We start from the raw sequence: 16,976 nt of genomic DNA, 5'->3' as shown, positions 1-16,976 counted from the left end.
AATTACCAATTATTACTTGTACTTGAAATTCAGGTCTCTCATGAGGAGTTGAAACCATGGGTAATAAATTGAAAATATTCACTGTACTTATTTAATACAGAATGGTTCTTAAGATCAAGGGCTTTAGTGATAGAATGCCTGGAGCTGAAACCCATCTCAGCCACTTACTGTGTGACACTGGGCAAATTACTTAACGATTCTATGCCTGTTTTCTCATCTGAAAAATGGGGAAGCTAATAATGGCACCTACCTTAGCAGGCTGCTGTAGGCATTCAATAAGCTAATATGGCAAGGACTTAGTGCAGTTTCTGGCATATAGGTGGCACTCAGTAAGTGTTTACCATTATTATTAACATTAGTGTTTCTTTAACAAATATGTATTAATTATTTACTCTGTGCAAGGCATAGAGTTGGTTCCCACAGAGATGAAAGAACTGAAAAAGATAAAATGATTAAGTTGGGAGGTAATTGAAAATAAGTTAAAATAATATGGATATATAGTCCCTACAGCTAGGGTGTGCTCATGGCCCATATGTACACAGCTAATGAAATAAACTGTTTAAATCACACTGCTCACTCTCAGGTTTAAGAAAGAACTCATCGTAAGACACATTTATCACATTTATGAAAAACAAAAACTCAAGATGACCATGAATATTTTGACAATACTTTTTCTAAATAAGGGAAAGAAGATTCCCCTTTAAATGAAAAACATCTGTTGAGCCAAAAGCCAAGGCATACCTCGGAGATATTGTGAGTTCCATTCAAGAGCACTGCAATAAAGTGAGTCCAATGAATTTTTTGGTTTTCCAGTGCATATAAGTGTTATGCTATCACCATACTGCAGTGTATTAAGTATGCAATAGCATTATGCCTAAAAAAGGCACATACCTAAATTAAAAAATACTTCATTGCTAAAAAATGCTAACCATCATCCAAGCTTTCACCAAATTATAATCATTGATCGCAGCTCACCACGACAAATACAAGGAAAAAGTTTGAAATATTGCGAGAATTACCGAAATGTGACACACAGACGCAAGTGAACAAATTTCTGTTGGGAAAATGGCACCAATAGATCCCTTTTGCTCAACACAAGGTTGCCCTGAACTTCAATTTGTAAAAAATGCATCATCTAGGAAACAAAGCAAAGCACAATAAAACAAGGTATGCCCGTATCCAGGCTCTATTGCTACCTTTGTCGGTAGCACATAATCTTACCGAAACGAATTGCTATGATTTCAAAATTTGGAAAGCTCCTGGAATTAAATTTTGAAAAGAGTTAAGATTGAGTGACAAATTCATAGAAACCCCTGATTCAACACCCACAAAACATCCTAGGGCTCTACAACCTTGTGGATTGCTGGTTCCCAAAGTGAAATGCCCTAGCACACGCTGGTGTATCTAAGTGGGTTAGGACTAGTAGTATTTGTGATTTATGCGTTGTTTCCGTCAAAATTTGTTTCTGCAAAAGTCTACCTAATGTAAACCAGCTGTTGAATAATCGATATGACTTCACAAGGAACGCCTTTCTTCTAATCCCGGGAAAGGTTTATTATAGCCGGGGAGAACTGGCGAGCTGCGTCTACAGGTGCTGGACTCACGAAGTCCGCCTCTCCCGTCTGCTAACAGGCAGGGGAAAGGCATTGGGTCCTCCTCCAACACTCCGGTCGGGTGGGAGGGAACGCTCGCGCCATTCCGGCCCCCGTGGGACAGGACGAACCCGCGCACCGCGCAGCCTCTAGGCCCCGCCCCCTCGTGTGGCCCCGCCCACCGCTCTTACGGTCCGCCCGGGGAGCGGAGACCGGGGCGGTGCTCACCCTTACCCTCAGGGTCTCTCCGGTTCCACCAATCAGCGAGCGCCCTGTTGGCCGTCCGCGACTCCCGCGCCCCTCCCCCTCCCGCCGGCCTCCGCTTCCCAGAATCCAAGATGGCGGGATCCAGGCAGCGGGGTCCCCAGGCCAGAGTTCAGCCGCTTTTCTGCGCTCTGCTGCTGTCGTTCAGTCGCCTCGTCGGGAGTGACAGCGTGGGAGGCGCCCCCGCAGCCGCTGGCGCCGCAGGCACCCCCGCCTCGCCGGCGCATCGCCGTTTCGAGTACAAATACAGCTTCAAGGGGCCGCACCTGGTGCAGAGCGACGGGACCGTGCCGTTCTGGGCCCATGCGGGGAGTAAGCCGGGACCGGGGCGGGGGGCCCGGGTCCCCTCCGCGCCTTGCGCCTCCTCCTCCTCATCTTCTCCTTGCTGCACACCGTACACGCGTTAGAGGGGACCCTTTTCAGCAGGTCCCCTCGGGTCTGCAGGGTTCCCTCCGACGCCTCCTAGGCTTTCCCCTCATTTTGCCCACCCCCCACTCCTGTCCTCCCTTCTTTAATCTCGTCTCGTTGTTTCCGTTTGATATCGAGGTGTTTGGTTACTTCCTGCACTTCCAAGCACACTTAAACTCGCTCCTAGGCATCAGATTTCACCCAAACGCCACGTCCCCAAGAAAAACGTACTGCAGTCCCAACCATCCCACCCTGAGACCTGTCCTGGCAGCCCACTACCTCCTTTCCCGCTTCTCTTGGGTCTTCCCCTGCTCTCTTTTGTCCGGTGTCAGCAGCGGTTAATGCTCCACTTTGCACCCTGTGGCCCCTGACGGTTCCAGAGATGGCATGTGTTGGTTATTAGAGTAATGTTTCAGACTCTGGTCAGAGGGACGGACGTTCCTACACTTGTGGAACTACACCTTCGATTTGCCTCTCAGTGACGTGGGTGTGGGCTTTAATCTTTTGTGTTAACACGTAACTTTACAGTAGTCACACTCGTCCCTTTTTTTAGTAGAAAAAGGGATGTATTTTTTTGTTTGTTTCAAAACTTGAGACTAAAAATAGCATTTTATCTACAGCCGTTTTTGGATTTTTGTATTTTGTTTCTTGAGAAAATTTAAATAACCTGTGCTTCATGTTTTATTCATTCCGTTTGGTGAAGTTAGTAGATAGAGAGCCATGCTAGACATTGACATATGTTTAAAAAATATATATCTGTACTTTAGTGCTGATGTGTCACTGTTGACTAAGGAATCAGCCAGAGCACTTGGCATGATGTAACCTCTGTTCAGTGACCATCAGATGATCCCTTTGAAACAAGTGGCATGTGCTTTTATAGGGAGAGACAAGCTTTAGCAATTTGTATTCCATCTTTAAATGTAATTAAGCAGTCATTTATATGAGGTTTCTGGACATCACTTAAAATTGTCCAATGCTTGAAACAAAATGTTTCATTGCTAGAAAGTACTGAATCAGAATGAAGAAACACTTTTAGGAAGGGCCCGTTTCACTGAAATTAATGTTTAACTAAAAGGTATAGGTTTCAATTTGACTTAATGACCAAGTCATTATTTGGGGTAGAGTGCAATTATTTTGTTTCTCACCAGACGTTTATTATGTGCTCTCTCATCAAGGGTATATTGCAGGGCATTTGTTATCAAGTAACATTCTTTGTACACAAAGATAATGTAGAATATACCAAATACACGTTTTTGTGTTTCTCTTTCTCTTTTTGGAAGGATGATGAATTTTTCAGTAGTGGTGATGAATTTCTTCCCATTTTTTCATTTCTCCATCTCTCCCGTTGCTTCCAGCTCCTCCTCACACCACTGACAGCACAAACGTCATCCCAATTAGGAATGTTAATCCACCACTCAAGTTAGTTACCTTGACTTGGTTTACAGAGTCAATTACCAACTAAGTTCGTCTGCTGCCGAAATGTCAGATAATGTACCAGGGTGAATTTAAGGTGTATGGCAAGTGGATTTGAAATGAAAGGATGGTATTTCAGCCATGACTTTTCTACCTACTGACCCTGGAAATGAGTGCTGTGGATGGCTCTTTCTTTAATTATCACTGTAGTTTGTACAGTCTCACTGTTTTCTTAACTCCATTGGTCATTTTTCTCTTTTCATTTGCCTTGAGATCCATAGTTTAAAACAATTTAAGTAAATTTAAGATTGAGTTTAAATATGGTCCTTTACATTCATCCCCAAATTAAGACCAAACGGTGTTTCTGTTTCTTAACCCTAATGTCCTTTTGTACTGTCAGTATACATCCTTGGGTCCGTAAGGACAAAAAGTGATAATTTATAACCCTTTGTGGCTCTCAGAGCTCTTCCAGCTTCTTTCTTTCTTTGATTGGATCCTTAGTAGGCAAGGCAGTTGTTAACTGTTTTACAGAAAAAATGAAAAAAACAAACCCTGATACTCAGAAAGGATAAGGTCCTTGGAAAAGGTTACATAGTTAGTGTCCGTAGAATAGAACTCATATCCAGGTCTTCTGACTCTCTATCCAGTACTCTTTCCATGATGCCTGCCCCCAACTTTAAAGTGTTTGAAAGTGATCATGACAATGGCTGTTTACCAAAGCATCTTCAACTTGTGTTTCTGTTAGATTTTCCTACCTGTAAAGAGACAATACAGTTATTTCCCAGCATGGATGTCAGAATTGGCTGGTATCTGAATTACTATCTAAAATTGTTCATATTTAAGGCCTGTTGGGTGCTTTAGTGATCATCTAGTCCAATAATAGGAATAGCTAACATTTATTGAAGTGTTTGTGCACTAAAAGAGGAACTTACATGCCAGTGAGGTCATTGGAGAAATGGAGCCACTTGTCTACAATTAAACAGCCAGTAAGTGATGGAGCCAGGACTTGAACCTAACTTGGAAATGCAAAGCATGTGGGGCAATCACTGTTCTCCCTGAGAGTCGCTGGCACTGAAGAACTGTTCATTGACTTGAAATTCAGTTGATCTTCTCCCTAGAAGGGAAGTATAGATGCACAAACGTTTACATATAACTTTTGGGCTGTTTATGGAAGTGATTGAACCGGCCCCTTCATTTTACAGATGAACATATGGTGAACCCAAGAGAGTAGGAGAATTATTTGCTCAGTCACACAGCTGAACTGAGACTAGGAATAAATCTCTTGATTCCTAGTGGTATGTTCTTTTCACACTGTTTGAGCTTTCTAATATTTGAACTGATGAAATACATTGCAGCTTTTAAAAAATAATATGCAAATGTTTGAGGTATTTGAAAAATAATATTATGAGAATCAAATAGTTGGTTTGCTTTTTAAGCCATTATTTCCTTCCCCTTGCCCTTTGAATTTTTAGTGTATGGTTGCAGGTTTATTTTTTTTTGCAGAAATATTTCACGATTCAAAGGTAACGAAGGGAATGTTAGAAAACTCTAAAATTTAGATGTTGAATTGTCAACATAAAATTTTTTCCTAACAAAATTATTGGACAGGTTACAGTGTTAAAATTAGATCTCTGTAGGTATATGCAACAGCTTGGTGATGATTCAGTGAATTTAGCTAATTATATCTTAAAGCTTTTCTTCTTTCCTTTTTGTTCTAGATGCTATTCCAAGTTCAGATCAAATTCGAATAGCACCATCTTTAAAAAGCCAAAGAGGATCGGTGTGGACAAAGACAAAAGCAGCCTTTGAGAACTGGGAAGTTGAGGTGACATTTCGAGTGACTGGAAGAGGTCGAATTGGAGCCGATGGCCTGGTATAATTCCTTTAACTTAGAAAATGTATGTAAATACATACATCCACCAGCCTCTAAGTGTTTCTCATTACATATTTACAGGCAGTGTGGTATACAGAAAATCAAGGCTTGGAAGGTCCTGTGTTTGGATCAGCTGATATGTGGAATGGTGTCGGAATATTTTTCGATTCTTTTGACAATGATGGAAAGGTATATTTGTTTTCAGGACTGTTACCCACTTTGTATATCTGCTAACAAAGTTAGGCTATGAGAAAAATAGCTTATTTAACACTCTTGTCAGTTTAATAGTAGAGAACTCTCCAAACTATATTTTAAGTATGGTGATTAGTCTTTATATAGCTGGGAATTTATAAATTTAAAGTTATGAGGTCGTGATTTGTCATACACCAACTTGAGGTTTTAATGGATCCCTAACTGAGAACTTTGCAAGCTCCTTATATGTGCTTAGTTTTGATGGATAAGTATGAGCCATTTAGATGTTGATAGTGAAACCAGCAGTGTTTAGAAGACTGTAGCATTTTATTTTCATGAAAATACCCCTACACATTACTACTGTTGAATGACATAATAATCTTTTCATATGTTAATCACTCTCTGATCAGCCAGTTTCTCTTATGATCTTTCCTAAAACAGTTAAGAGTAAGAAGTCTTTACAAATTGGAAACATTAACTTGTGCTTCAGCAACCTTAAGATTGATGTTCTTTGTTTCTGCTGCTGGTTTCTCTACTGATTATTGGAGGTCATTATTAGCAATTTTAAGGAGAACTTTTAATAACTCCTTGAACACTGAGACCAGTTACTCCTCCTGTTACCAGGCTTCTTTAAGTCCCATGCTCACAGTCAATCCTCAAATGTGTTTTAAGGTTGATAATTCAGACAGGGCAATCATCAGTCTTTACTGAGATGTTACTAAGCGACTGCGTTTTTGACTAATTGTAAGTTTACTAAATGCTTCCTAATTAAGTGGATAGCTAATATTTTATAATTTTGAGTTCTAGAATTTTAGAGATATAAGAGATCTTACAGCACATCCAGAATGATCTGTCATTCTTTGGTCTAAGGACCTTAAAACAAACATATTCTCTTTATTTTTAGAAAAACAATCCTGCTATAGTAATTATAGGCAACAATGGACAAATCCATTATGACCACCAAAAGTAAGTGTGTGTTTTTTACATTATTCCTGATTTCAGATTCTTTCTGGAAACTTTATAAAATATATTGTTTCAAATCTGAACATTTTCCAGATGAACTAAGATTATCCTTTTTCTTGAGATGTATTTTGTAACTTCATAGAACTGTTTTCATTTGTTTCTGTTATAGTTCTTTCTGTGGACCATCTCCAATTTCAAACACAAAAATGTGTTGTTTCTTTTAACCTAAAATTATGTAATTCTTTGAAAGGTTTATAAAATATTCCTGGCTCTTAGTGATGCCACCAGTCATGTTTTTTCATCTTAGTAAAAGGGATATTTCAAATATAAAGTTCAAAGCCTTGGCTAACCTAATGGCTAACCATTTTATGCCTCCTTATGCAACCTTATTATTGCTTTATTTAAAGATTCTCAGTGGGCTACAAAGTTTCTGAGTGCTCAGTGTATTTAAAATGTTTGAATTAGTATGTACATTTTTAATTTTTACATGTTTACCAGTCACTGAAGTCTAAGAAAAATTACCTGTCCACACTCCTATTTACTGTTTACTACCTTAGTGATTTTTAACCTTGATAGTTCATAATGACTATCTGTGGAGCTATTTAAAATAGATGTGCCAAGGCCTTTTCCTTGTGATTCTGCTTCAGTTGATTTAGGGTGGGATCTAGGCATCTGTGTTTTTGAAAGCTCCATACCCGATCCTGATCGCATCTGCCCTCAGCTAAAGGACTTGTGCCCTAGTCTAGAAGTGGATGCCTTCCCCTTTGCTGTCCGTACATGGTAATATTGGCCCCTGATGTTACCCAGAGTCCTGACAGAAGTCAAGGAAAAATTCATGTGTCAACATTGTGTCTTCTGAATAAATAACTTCAAATTTCCCAAACTCTGTCATAACTTGTTATTATTTTAATCTTTCTGGTCATTAATCATTTTAAATAGTAATTAAAAATTTTTTAAATCATTTAAAAAGTCATTTAAATATTAAAAAGCGTCCTTAAGTTTCTTGTTTGTTTTCCTTTCCCTCATATCAGTGATGGTTCTAGTCAAGCTTTAGCAAGTTGCCAGAGGGACTTTCGTAATAAACCCTATCCTGTCCGGGCAAAGATTATATATTACCAGAAAACATTGACAGTAAGTAATATGCATGTAGAAATAATGAAATGAACAATATTCTAGTGTGACTTTTTACTTTGAGTCTTTGATAGATATTAAAAGCATTTAAATTAAGATATTAGGGGTGGGTGTCCCCATTTTATATATAGGAAAATTGAAGATGGGAGATTTTAAGTAACTTGGACAATATTATACCAAATAAGTAACAAAACTGTGATTTGAACCATGCACTGTCTTGATGGTAAGACTCCACTTGTGGTCTGAATTAAGGTAGAGGAGAGAAGATTAGGAGGTAGAGACAATGGGACTAGTGTGCCAAATGAGTTTGCTTGGGGAAGGGAAGGTAAACACAGTTCTGGAGTCAGAGACAGCTCCTGAAATTCTGGCCAGTTATACTACTGTGGTGGTAGAACTAACCAAAAGCAGCACATTTGTTTTTGAGGGAGGAGTGGGAAGGCAGAGGGTTGGTAATGAGCTTACTTGCAGACGAATTGAGGGTAGTATTTAGGTGGATATAACTAGCTGGCAGTTGTAATAACTAAGGTCACTAATACTGTGTGAACTTCGCTTTTTAAAGACTTATATAATACTGATAAGTAAAAAATACCTTGTATCAATTTTTCTTTCCCCTAAATAATGAGCTAGGCTTGCACTTTCCATATATAAAAAAAAAAAAACTGAAAAAGGCAGTTCTTAGAAAACTTTGTATTTGCTCTGTCTTAAATTCCAAACTAACTTGGAGATCTCAGAATAGAGGAAGAGTGCTGTCTATTATGATTGACTTGGATTTGAGTTCCACTGCGATCATTACACATTCCATACAGTTTCCTGAGGGTAATCAATAAGTCACGCTTCACGTGGCAGAACCCAGTCACCAGCCATGGTAGGTGCAGACACACACTCGAGTTCGTAAGTTGCAGGGAGGCTACCTGCATGACCCGATGCAGTCCTCAGAACAGTCATCCTGCAGTCCCATGACCAGCAGTTCCCCAAAGAAGTCTTGCAAAATGTACCCCCAAAGTTCTATAGTCAGTTGAGGTTGGGCAACTGCATATTAGCATGTGAAAGATTCTGGGAAGTCCTAAAATAAATAAATACTGTGCCCCATGTTCTTCAGGCTTACTTGACCATAGAATTCTTTCTCCACTTAGTATCTCTGAGTGTCTATGGAGCTAGTGTTCTGAAGAACGTATTTTAGACTTGCCAGGACACTTGGCCAGGACCTAATGGTTCTAGCCTTTGTGTGTTTGCTCAGGCTATTGTCCTCTCCTGTAATGCCCACCCCTTGCTCTCCACCTGGCAGAGTCGTATTCATTCTTGGAGATCCTTTTTTATCAGATGTCCCAAACATCAGCTCATAATGATTTGTCTCTCCAAAGCTGAGTGTTTTTTTCTTTAATGCTTATTTGGCCTTTAAAATACATTGTCTTGAATTGTCAGTTCACTATGGTTTGTATGTCTTTCCTCAGCAATATGATTGTAAACTTCTCAGTGCAGGCATTATTTCCTATATTCCTCATGGCCCCTAATGTTCTGCCATTTTAGGTCCTCAGATATGTTTATTAAATTAGTACCTACATCCTTAGCTTGTCCAGTTTGAACTTTGGGTAAAAACAAAGGGAGCAAGAAATGCTATCAGTGGACTAAACCTAGTCAAAACGATATTTTAATACGGCAAGTTAATGAGTTGAAACTATGAGTGAGGAATGTTATCAGTGATCTCATGAAGAATTGTTACTGGTATTGGTCAGTGGGCATATTGTACCTGTACAGTCAAGAGTCCGAGCTTCCCTTCAAACTCATAGTACAAGGAATATATTACATCTTTTTTTAAAAATTAGAACTCAAGATTAAAAGACTTACTGATCAGAGGAAGCAAATATTGTTAGTCAACTAAATGGCAGGTGATGAAAAAAAAATCATTACAAGTTCACATTTCCATCCTTTATATAGAGATTAACCTTTCATGTTGACAGGTATCTTTTCCACTTGCCAAAAATTGGGACCGAGTACTGTAACATTTTACCTGTGTGACTTAACTATGACTAACAAAGCTTTGCACCTGGCAGTGAAGATAGGTGTGCCCTTCCTCTGGTGCCCTGTACCTGCTCCTTTGCTTCCTCTCTATCTCAGCGGCTCTTTTTGGTGGTGGTGTTGGGGCCGGGGATGACGGTGCTGTAGAGACTGAGTTGAAGAACTGAAGGGAATTGAAGAGGCTAGACCACTTGCTGATTGGGGTCATGAGAGGAGTATTCATGTGTCAGGTGGATTTTCTTGGGCTTTTTAGAATTCCAGGAATCTTTTAAGATATTTAGGGTCATTACTTCAAGACTACATTCTGCAGATTAGAAACTTAGGTGTCTTTCTAGCTTTGTCATTTTCTTCCATTTTTGTATATATGATATGTCACTTCTGCTGTCTCTCTGTTAATTTATGACAGGCCGGTTATCCCCTGATTTTAATGAAGAGGAGCGCACTGCTAAGGCAGTCTGTTCAGTTCTCAACTATCTACAGAAAGAATTGTAAATTCAACCCATTTGTATTAGCTTTGTTACTGGGGTTTGAGAACAAGTCTGATCCCTCTTCTCTTTAAGAAACATTCAAAGAGACTGAGACTCCTTGAGAAAAGGTGAACCAAATTCTACTTTAGGAAGATTTTCATGGAAAGTTATCAGATTTTTCTCTTTAAACCTTTGCTACATGGTAGTACAAAAATCATTTTCTTAAGTGAAATATCTTGTTATATGATACCAAATTAGGTCATCTAATAGACAAGGGATTGCCCTTTATAATAATAACAGAAAGCCGATAGTTTTTTGACAGTTGGTTATTAGACCAAATATAAACATCAAATAGTTTTAGGCATAAATTGTTTGAAATTCGTCTGACAATGTCTGTTGTAAGAGCTGCAGCTACAGTGTGTCTTTCTAGGTAATGATCAATAATGGCTTCACACCAGATAAGAATGATTATGAATTTTGTGCCAAAGTGGAAAATATGATTGTCCCTGCACAGGGGCATTTTGGAATATCTGCTGCAACCGGAGGTCTTGCAGGTAAATCTTGCTATTTTTAGTAAGTTAAATGTTTCTAAATTGAGTTTTATTGGGAATAGCATATTTTGGAGATGTGCGGACTTGTGTACTTTTAATTAATCTCTTAAGACTAGTTTTAACTTTCCCATAGTCTGCGGTGCCAGTGCATTGTCTCTTGGACTGCCAGTTCTCTCCTTATATTCCATGGGTACATAGTTGGCTGGGCTGCAATGCAGTTAGTAAATTAGGGCATCAGTTTGGATGCTGTTTTAAAGTGAAGGAGACATTTAAAGCTGAGATTATAAAAGGTTAATTGCCAAGTGTTTTAGGATCTGAGAGTTGTCACAGCACATTTAGTTGTATTTGGTAGCCTGGGGAAATATTGGGAACTGAAGTATAAAAAAGATATATTTACCTTTCTTTTTCCACATGTGGTGAAAAGTGAACTTACTTATTCAACATTAATACCATCTTGTGTTTATGTGGTACATTGTATAATTTTTTTTTTTCAAATATATGAATTGTTCTTTTACAACCACCACAGGGAAGGAGGGAGAGAGAACAGATCATATTTACCCTATTTTTAGAAGAGTTTGCCAAAAGCTTGGATTGAAGGACTTTCTAAAGATCACATGGCCAGTAATGGTTAGACCCAGGCAGGACTTGGTTTAGATTTCTGACTCCTGGGCTGAGTACCCTATTATAACACAATGACTCCTAAAGTTGCTTAACTTACACTGAAGTATTGCAGTTTTCTCTTTAATCTGACTACAAATCTAGGTCTCCATAACAGTGGCAGAAAGCATAAAGATTGCTACAGAGTTAAAATTAATTGCTCTTGCTTTGTGGATGTGACTAGCCAGAATTGGTATTTATATTTTGATATTATGAGGTATGGTCTGCTAAGTCCTGTTTTCAGCTTAAACACCTTGAAATTAATTTTAATCAAATTAAATTTTAATTTTAAAATTTTTAATTTTTTTATGATTTTAGACAAAATCACTAATATCTGCTGTGTGAGGGAAAAAATAAGAATAACATATAGATAACCATCTTATCTAAGTCAGAATGCTTTGAGAGGAAGAGGAGATGCTATAAGTAATGCCAGGACAACGTGGATAAATCAGGCTGTCCCAGGAAGGCAGGGCAGGGCAGTGTCATGTTTGTAATAGGAAGTAAGGCAAGAAGTAGAAGTGGTTAAGTGCTATAAAAAAGGTTTAGACTCAGGTAGGTACAGGAAATACATGACCAGAATTTTGTCTCATTTCACTGGGACATAGTCCATGAAGGAGACTTGTGGGAAAATATGGGGGGATCTTGATACCAAGATTAGGACTTTGGTCTTGTTTTCACCCCCCATTTTTTATTAATTCCCTTATCAGACACTTATTAAGCATCTATTAATATGTTAAAACTGTTAAATGTTCAGGTTTAGGAGTAAAGTGAGTTTGAGCTTATTTCTAATGTAAATCTTTCAGGTAAATTTTTGTCTCTAAGCTCACAGAACTCCATTGCCTTTACCAGAGATAATTTTTATTATTTTCCTTACTGATTATTATTTTTAAAGCAATAGATATCTATGAAGTAAATACACAGCCATAAAAATAATTGTGGGGCTTTTTCAATTTTATTTATTTAATTTATAGATGACCATGATGTCCTTTCTTTTCTGACTTTCCAATTGACTGAGCCTGGGAAAGAGCCGGTAAGTGTACCCATGTTTTCAGAAAATCCGTTCTCAGTTTAGTGGTTTTGCCTTATAGCTGAAGAATTGGAAAGAGGGACTTGCCTTAGGTTTAGATCTTGTTTCTACCAGTTACTGCCATATAATCTTGTGCAAGTTACTTAACCTCTGTAATGCCCCGTTTCTGCACTGGCCACCTCATGACATCGTGAGCATTAACTAGGACAAAGCTCTTCCAGCAAGCACTCAATAAATGGTAGAGGCTATTATTATTTTTGCAATTATTAGTAACAAGAGTAAATTGGCTACAATTTAAATAAGAAATCACTTTTCTATGTTCACCTTTCAGCTAGTGGTAGACTAGTTAAAATGAGAAAAATAACATATATGGAGGTTTATTATTAATTTTTTAAAAAATGATCTGTTCTTAAAACTCCAAAAAAGCCTGCACCAGATAAAGAAATTTCAGAAAAAGAAAAAGAGAAGTATCAGGAGGAATTTGAGCACTTTCAACAAGAGTTGGATAAGAAAAAAGAAGAATTCCAGAAGGGCCACCCTGACCTTCAAGGGCATCCTGGTGAGTTGTGGCGGAGCTGTCTTAAGAGCTACGGGGATACTTGTGTGTCAGCTGGTGCGTGCATTCATCTCAGCCTCACTCTCTTATTTGGCACATTCCAAGTAATTTCTGGAAACAATTTATGAGCAAATCTTCAGTCTTCCAGGGCTTAGGGATTGATGTTCCTACCAGTTAGAGTGTGGCTTAGTGGAGAGGGCAGAGGAGTACCACTGTGATGTGCATGAACAGCGAAGCCCTGGCGTGTGGGCTCTGTGAGGACAGGGATTTTGTTTGTTGTGTTTGCTGCTGCATCCCTTAAACCTAAAAAACAACAGTGCTGACCTAGTAATTAAGATTCAATAAATAACTGAATGAAACCATCCAAGATCTATTTCTTCCCTTTCAGTGGCACACAGTTACCTTATTGATTTAGAGGTAATACTTAAAACTATCAAAACTACTGTGAGAGTACTATGAAGTGATTATCTGGCTTTCTTTCTCTTACTACTCAACAGAATTCTGGACTTAAAGGGTTGAAAATTTAAAAATACTTGTCTGAGGCAATGTAATTAAGAACTTAAGTGTGGTACATGTCAAAAGTGAAACATGTTAAGACCAAATAGAGTGACTATATTATCTGTTGACTTCTTTTATCTAAGTTGTTCCCTATCTACACAAATGACCAATGCTGTTTTTAATAAAGCTCATGGATAGCTTTTGAACTGTGTATGTTGTATGTAATTCTCAAATGATCAACAGTGTGATTCAGACTTGAGATAAAAAAGAAAGATAAATTTCATTCTTTTCTTGGATTTCTTTTAAACATCACATATGTTTTGTGAGTATATCCTGAAGGTTACTATAGTAAAGTTTGAATGAAACGATCTGTTTTCAGCATGGTCAGGTATAGAAGGAAAGTCAGCTGTTCTCCACTCCATTTCTTAATCTTCTACAGAAGTAAAAGGTATAGATTTTAAACATACAGTTTGATGAATTTTGGCAAATGTGTATACCAATTTAAGTATCAGGTCAGTACATGGAGTATTTTTATCACCCAGAAAGTTTTCTCATGCCTATTTAAAAAGTCAGAAGGCCTTCCACAGAGGCAACCACTTTTCTGATTTGTAGTAACAGGGAGAGTTCTGCCTGTTCATATAAATACAATCACACAGTATATTTGAAAGAGAAAATGATTTTTAGGTGAAAAAAAATTCAGACCTAACTTGTAGTAATTGGTCAACCACCAGATATGACAAAAAACAAACAGTAATTTAGTCCTGATTAGGTGAGTCATCTGTGTGCTTGCTGTTGGAGAGAGCATGGCCACTGTGTTGGTGATGTTCTTATTTTAGTGTATGTTGGAACTTTGGACACCTTTGATATTTTGAAAACTGTATATTGTAGGTGATTCTAATAATTTTAATTTGTAATATCCATTTCAGCAGATGACATATTTGAGAGTGTAGGAGATCGTGAGCTGAGACAAATCTTTGAAGGACAGAATCGTATTCATCTTGAAATCAAACAGCTGAACCGACAATTAGATATGATTCTTGATGAACAGAGAAGATACGTCTCTTCTTTGACAGAGGAGATATCTAAGAGAGGAGCAGGAGTCCCTGGGCAGCATGGACAGGTGAGCTTTCAGAATACACAGATACACCTTACTTAGCCTTTTGTGAAAGAGAAGTAGGAAAAAGCAGCTGCTCTGTTGTGTATTCCTGTAGAATGGGGATTATTGAGCTGACAGTTGGTCTTTTGATTTTCCTCCAGATCACTCAACAAGAACTGGATACTGTTGTGAACACACAGCATGAAATTCTGAGACAAGTAAATGAAGTAAAGTAAGTGTATAAAAGTAGTGTCTGGTTTTATGTGATAGCCGTATCCTAAATTCATGACTTCTCTAGATATGCAAGCACATTATTATTTATAAGATTCCTCTTGAGGCTAAAAATCACATTCTAGATTCACATTATAAATAGGGAAATGTAAAGTACAGGAACTTCTGAAACTTAGAAACTGCACATGTGTCTAAATTTTTTAATTGTTCTGAGACAGAAAAGAAAAAAATACTTCACATTAAAAAAAAAGTTTGTCATGGTTACTTGACAGCCAGGAGTACTCATTCGTTTCTAAAATATAAAAAGGGTATGTGTAATAAATAACAATTGCATGAAAAATAATAAGGAATAAACATGCACCAGCATTTAGGACTGTGCTACAAACATACCTGATGCAGGAACTTTTCTTTCTCATGGAATGAAACTATTTTAAAGGAAATATGCTATGTTTGACTACCTCTTTTTTATTCTATCTTGTACCATAAGAGAGACTGGACAAAGAGTTGGAGTGTAGAAGAGGTACTGTGCCCTGGGAACATTGAAGGATAAGTTTCTAAAAAGAAGTCACTTATGCAGATAATGAACAGCTTTCAGTCCCAGGGGCAGAGAATCAGCCAAAATGTCACATTTCATAAGCTAATACTTTAGAGCACTGCCCCAGCCAATACAACCCATGAGAAACAAGAATGTAAAGGTGAGTTCTTTACAACTGAAAAATTAAACAGGATTAGATTAAGCAGAAGGTGATAGTATCTAATACCTGGGGATTAAAGGCAACCCAGCTTGTAACTGCAAATTTGTATTTCTTTCAATAATAGTCTGTGGCATTTTTAAATATCTTCAAGTTGTAAACTCATGACTGAAATATTTGTGATGCTAAATGAATAAGTTCTTTTAGAAATAGACTGGATCATATAACATTATTTCAAAAAATATTTTGATCTAATTTTAGACTTCAGATGTTGCAGAAATAGTACAGTTTCCATATATCCCTTATCCATTTTCCTCTAACGGTAACATCTTACATAACGGTAGTATAGTGGTGGGAATCAAGAAATTGACACTGGTGTTGTACTATTAACTAAACTAATGATCTTATTCAGATTTCACCAGTTTTCCACCAGTGCCTGTTTTCCTGTTCTAGAATCCTATCCAGGGCTGCACATTGCATATAGTTACTTCTCTTCAGACTTCTGCAGTTTGAAATAGTGCATCTTTCTCTGTTCTTGACTATGACAGTTTCCATGAGCATTAAGCAGTTATCTGGTCCATTATCCCTTGATTTGATTCCATAGGGTGTTTACTTATGATTGGACAGAATTTTTCATTCTTGACAAGAGTACACAGTGTATCACGTTCAGGATGTTGATGTGTCTTGCTGCCGGTGACATTGGCTGGCAGTCACTTGGTTCTGGTGGTTTCTTCTTGGTTTCCCTACTTTAAAATTACTCTCTTTTCTTTAGCAGTTAATATCTCGAGAAAAATGCTTTGAGACTATGTAAATACCTATTTCACTTTAAACTTCTGCTCCTTAATATGGGCATCCACTGATGTCTTAAACAAGAACGTGATATGTACTAAATGCTGATTTATCTTTTTTTTTTTTTTTGTCATTCTTCCTATATTTATGTATTGGAATTCTGTAAGGACCAGCTACTTATTTTCTCACATTTATTTATTTAATCAATTATATATCAGTATGGACTCATGGATATTTATTCAGTGGGTTACAATCTAGTGCTATCTTACTTACTGTGTTGCTTATAATTCCAGATCTGTCATTAGGAGCTTCTCCAGGTTGGCTTCTGTTCTTTCAACAGGCCCCCACTTTTTTTTCCAAGCATTTCTTTGCTTTCTGGTACTACACTCTGTTTCAGGCTCATTTTGTACTTTTTTCTGACCCAGCTTTAGAATCAGTCACTTCTCCAGTGGAATCAGTCACTTCAACAGTGAGCCCTGAGTCCTTTTATTGGAGAAAGGTATTTAGAAACCAAGATCTGGCCCCTAGGTGTGCTCATTATTACTGGAGTGCCATTGCTT

At 37.9% G+C, this 16,976-nt stretch overlaps 1 protein-coding gene across 3 annotated transcripts in view; it reads left to right on the top strand.

The window, feature by feature from the left end:
- The first annotated feature begins 1,804 nt into the window (after nt 1-1,804).
- LMAN1 (lectin, mannose binding 1) overlaps nt 1,805-16,976 on the top strand; it is a 45,804-nt gene continuing 30,632 nt past the window's right edge. The window contains exons 1-10 of one of the 3 annotated variants that reach the window (XM_036876705.2): nt 1,805-2,168; nt 5,396-5,550; nt 5,632-5,739; nt 6,647-6,708; nt 7,737-7,836; nt 10,750-10,873; nt 12,499-12,557; nt 12,981-13,113; nt 14,538-14,728; nt 14,866-14,936. In XM_036876705.2, coding sequence (XP_036732600.1) covers nt 1,931-2,168; nt 5,396-5,550; nt 5,632-5,739; nt 6,647-6,708; nt 7,737-7,836; nt 10,750-10,873; nt 12,499-12,557; nt 12,981-13,113; nt 14,538-14,728; nt 14,866-14,936 — 1,241 coding nt within the window. In that variant the 5' untranslated portion in view covers nt 1,805-1,930. Of the gene's footprint in view, nt 2,169-5,395; nt 5,551-5,631; nt 5,740-6,646; nt 6,709-7,736; nt 7,837-10,749; nt 10,874-12,498; nt 12,558-12,980; nt 13,114-14,534; nt 14,729-14,865; nt 14,937-16,976 lie in introns of all 3 variants that reach the window. The other 2 variants (XM_036876704.2, XM_036876703.2) reach the window with 2 other exon arrangements.

The sequence above is a fragment of the Manis pentadactyla genome, chromosome 6, assembly GCF_030020395.1.
Source record: "Manis pentadactyla isolate mManPen7 chromosome 6, mManPen7.hap1, whole genome shotgun sequence".
Taxonomy (NCBI): domain Eukaryota; kingdom Metazoa; phylum Chordata; class Mammalia; order Pholidota; family Manidae; genus Manis; species Manis pentadactyla.
This window is presented reverse-complemented; position numbering and strand designations above follow the sequence as displayed.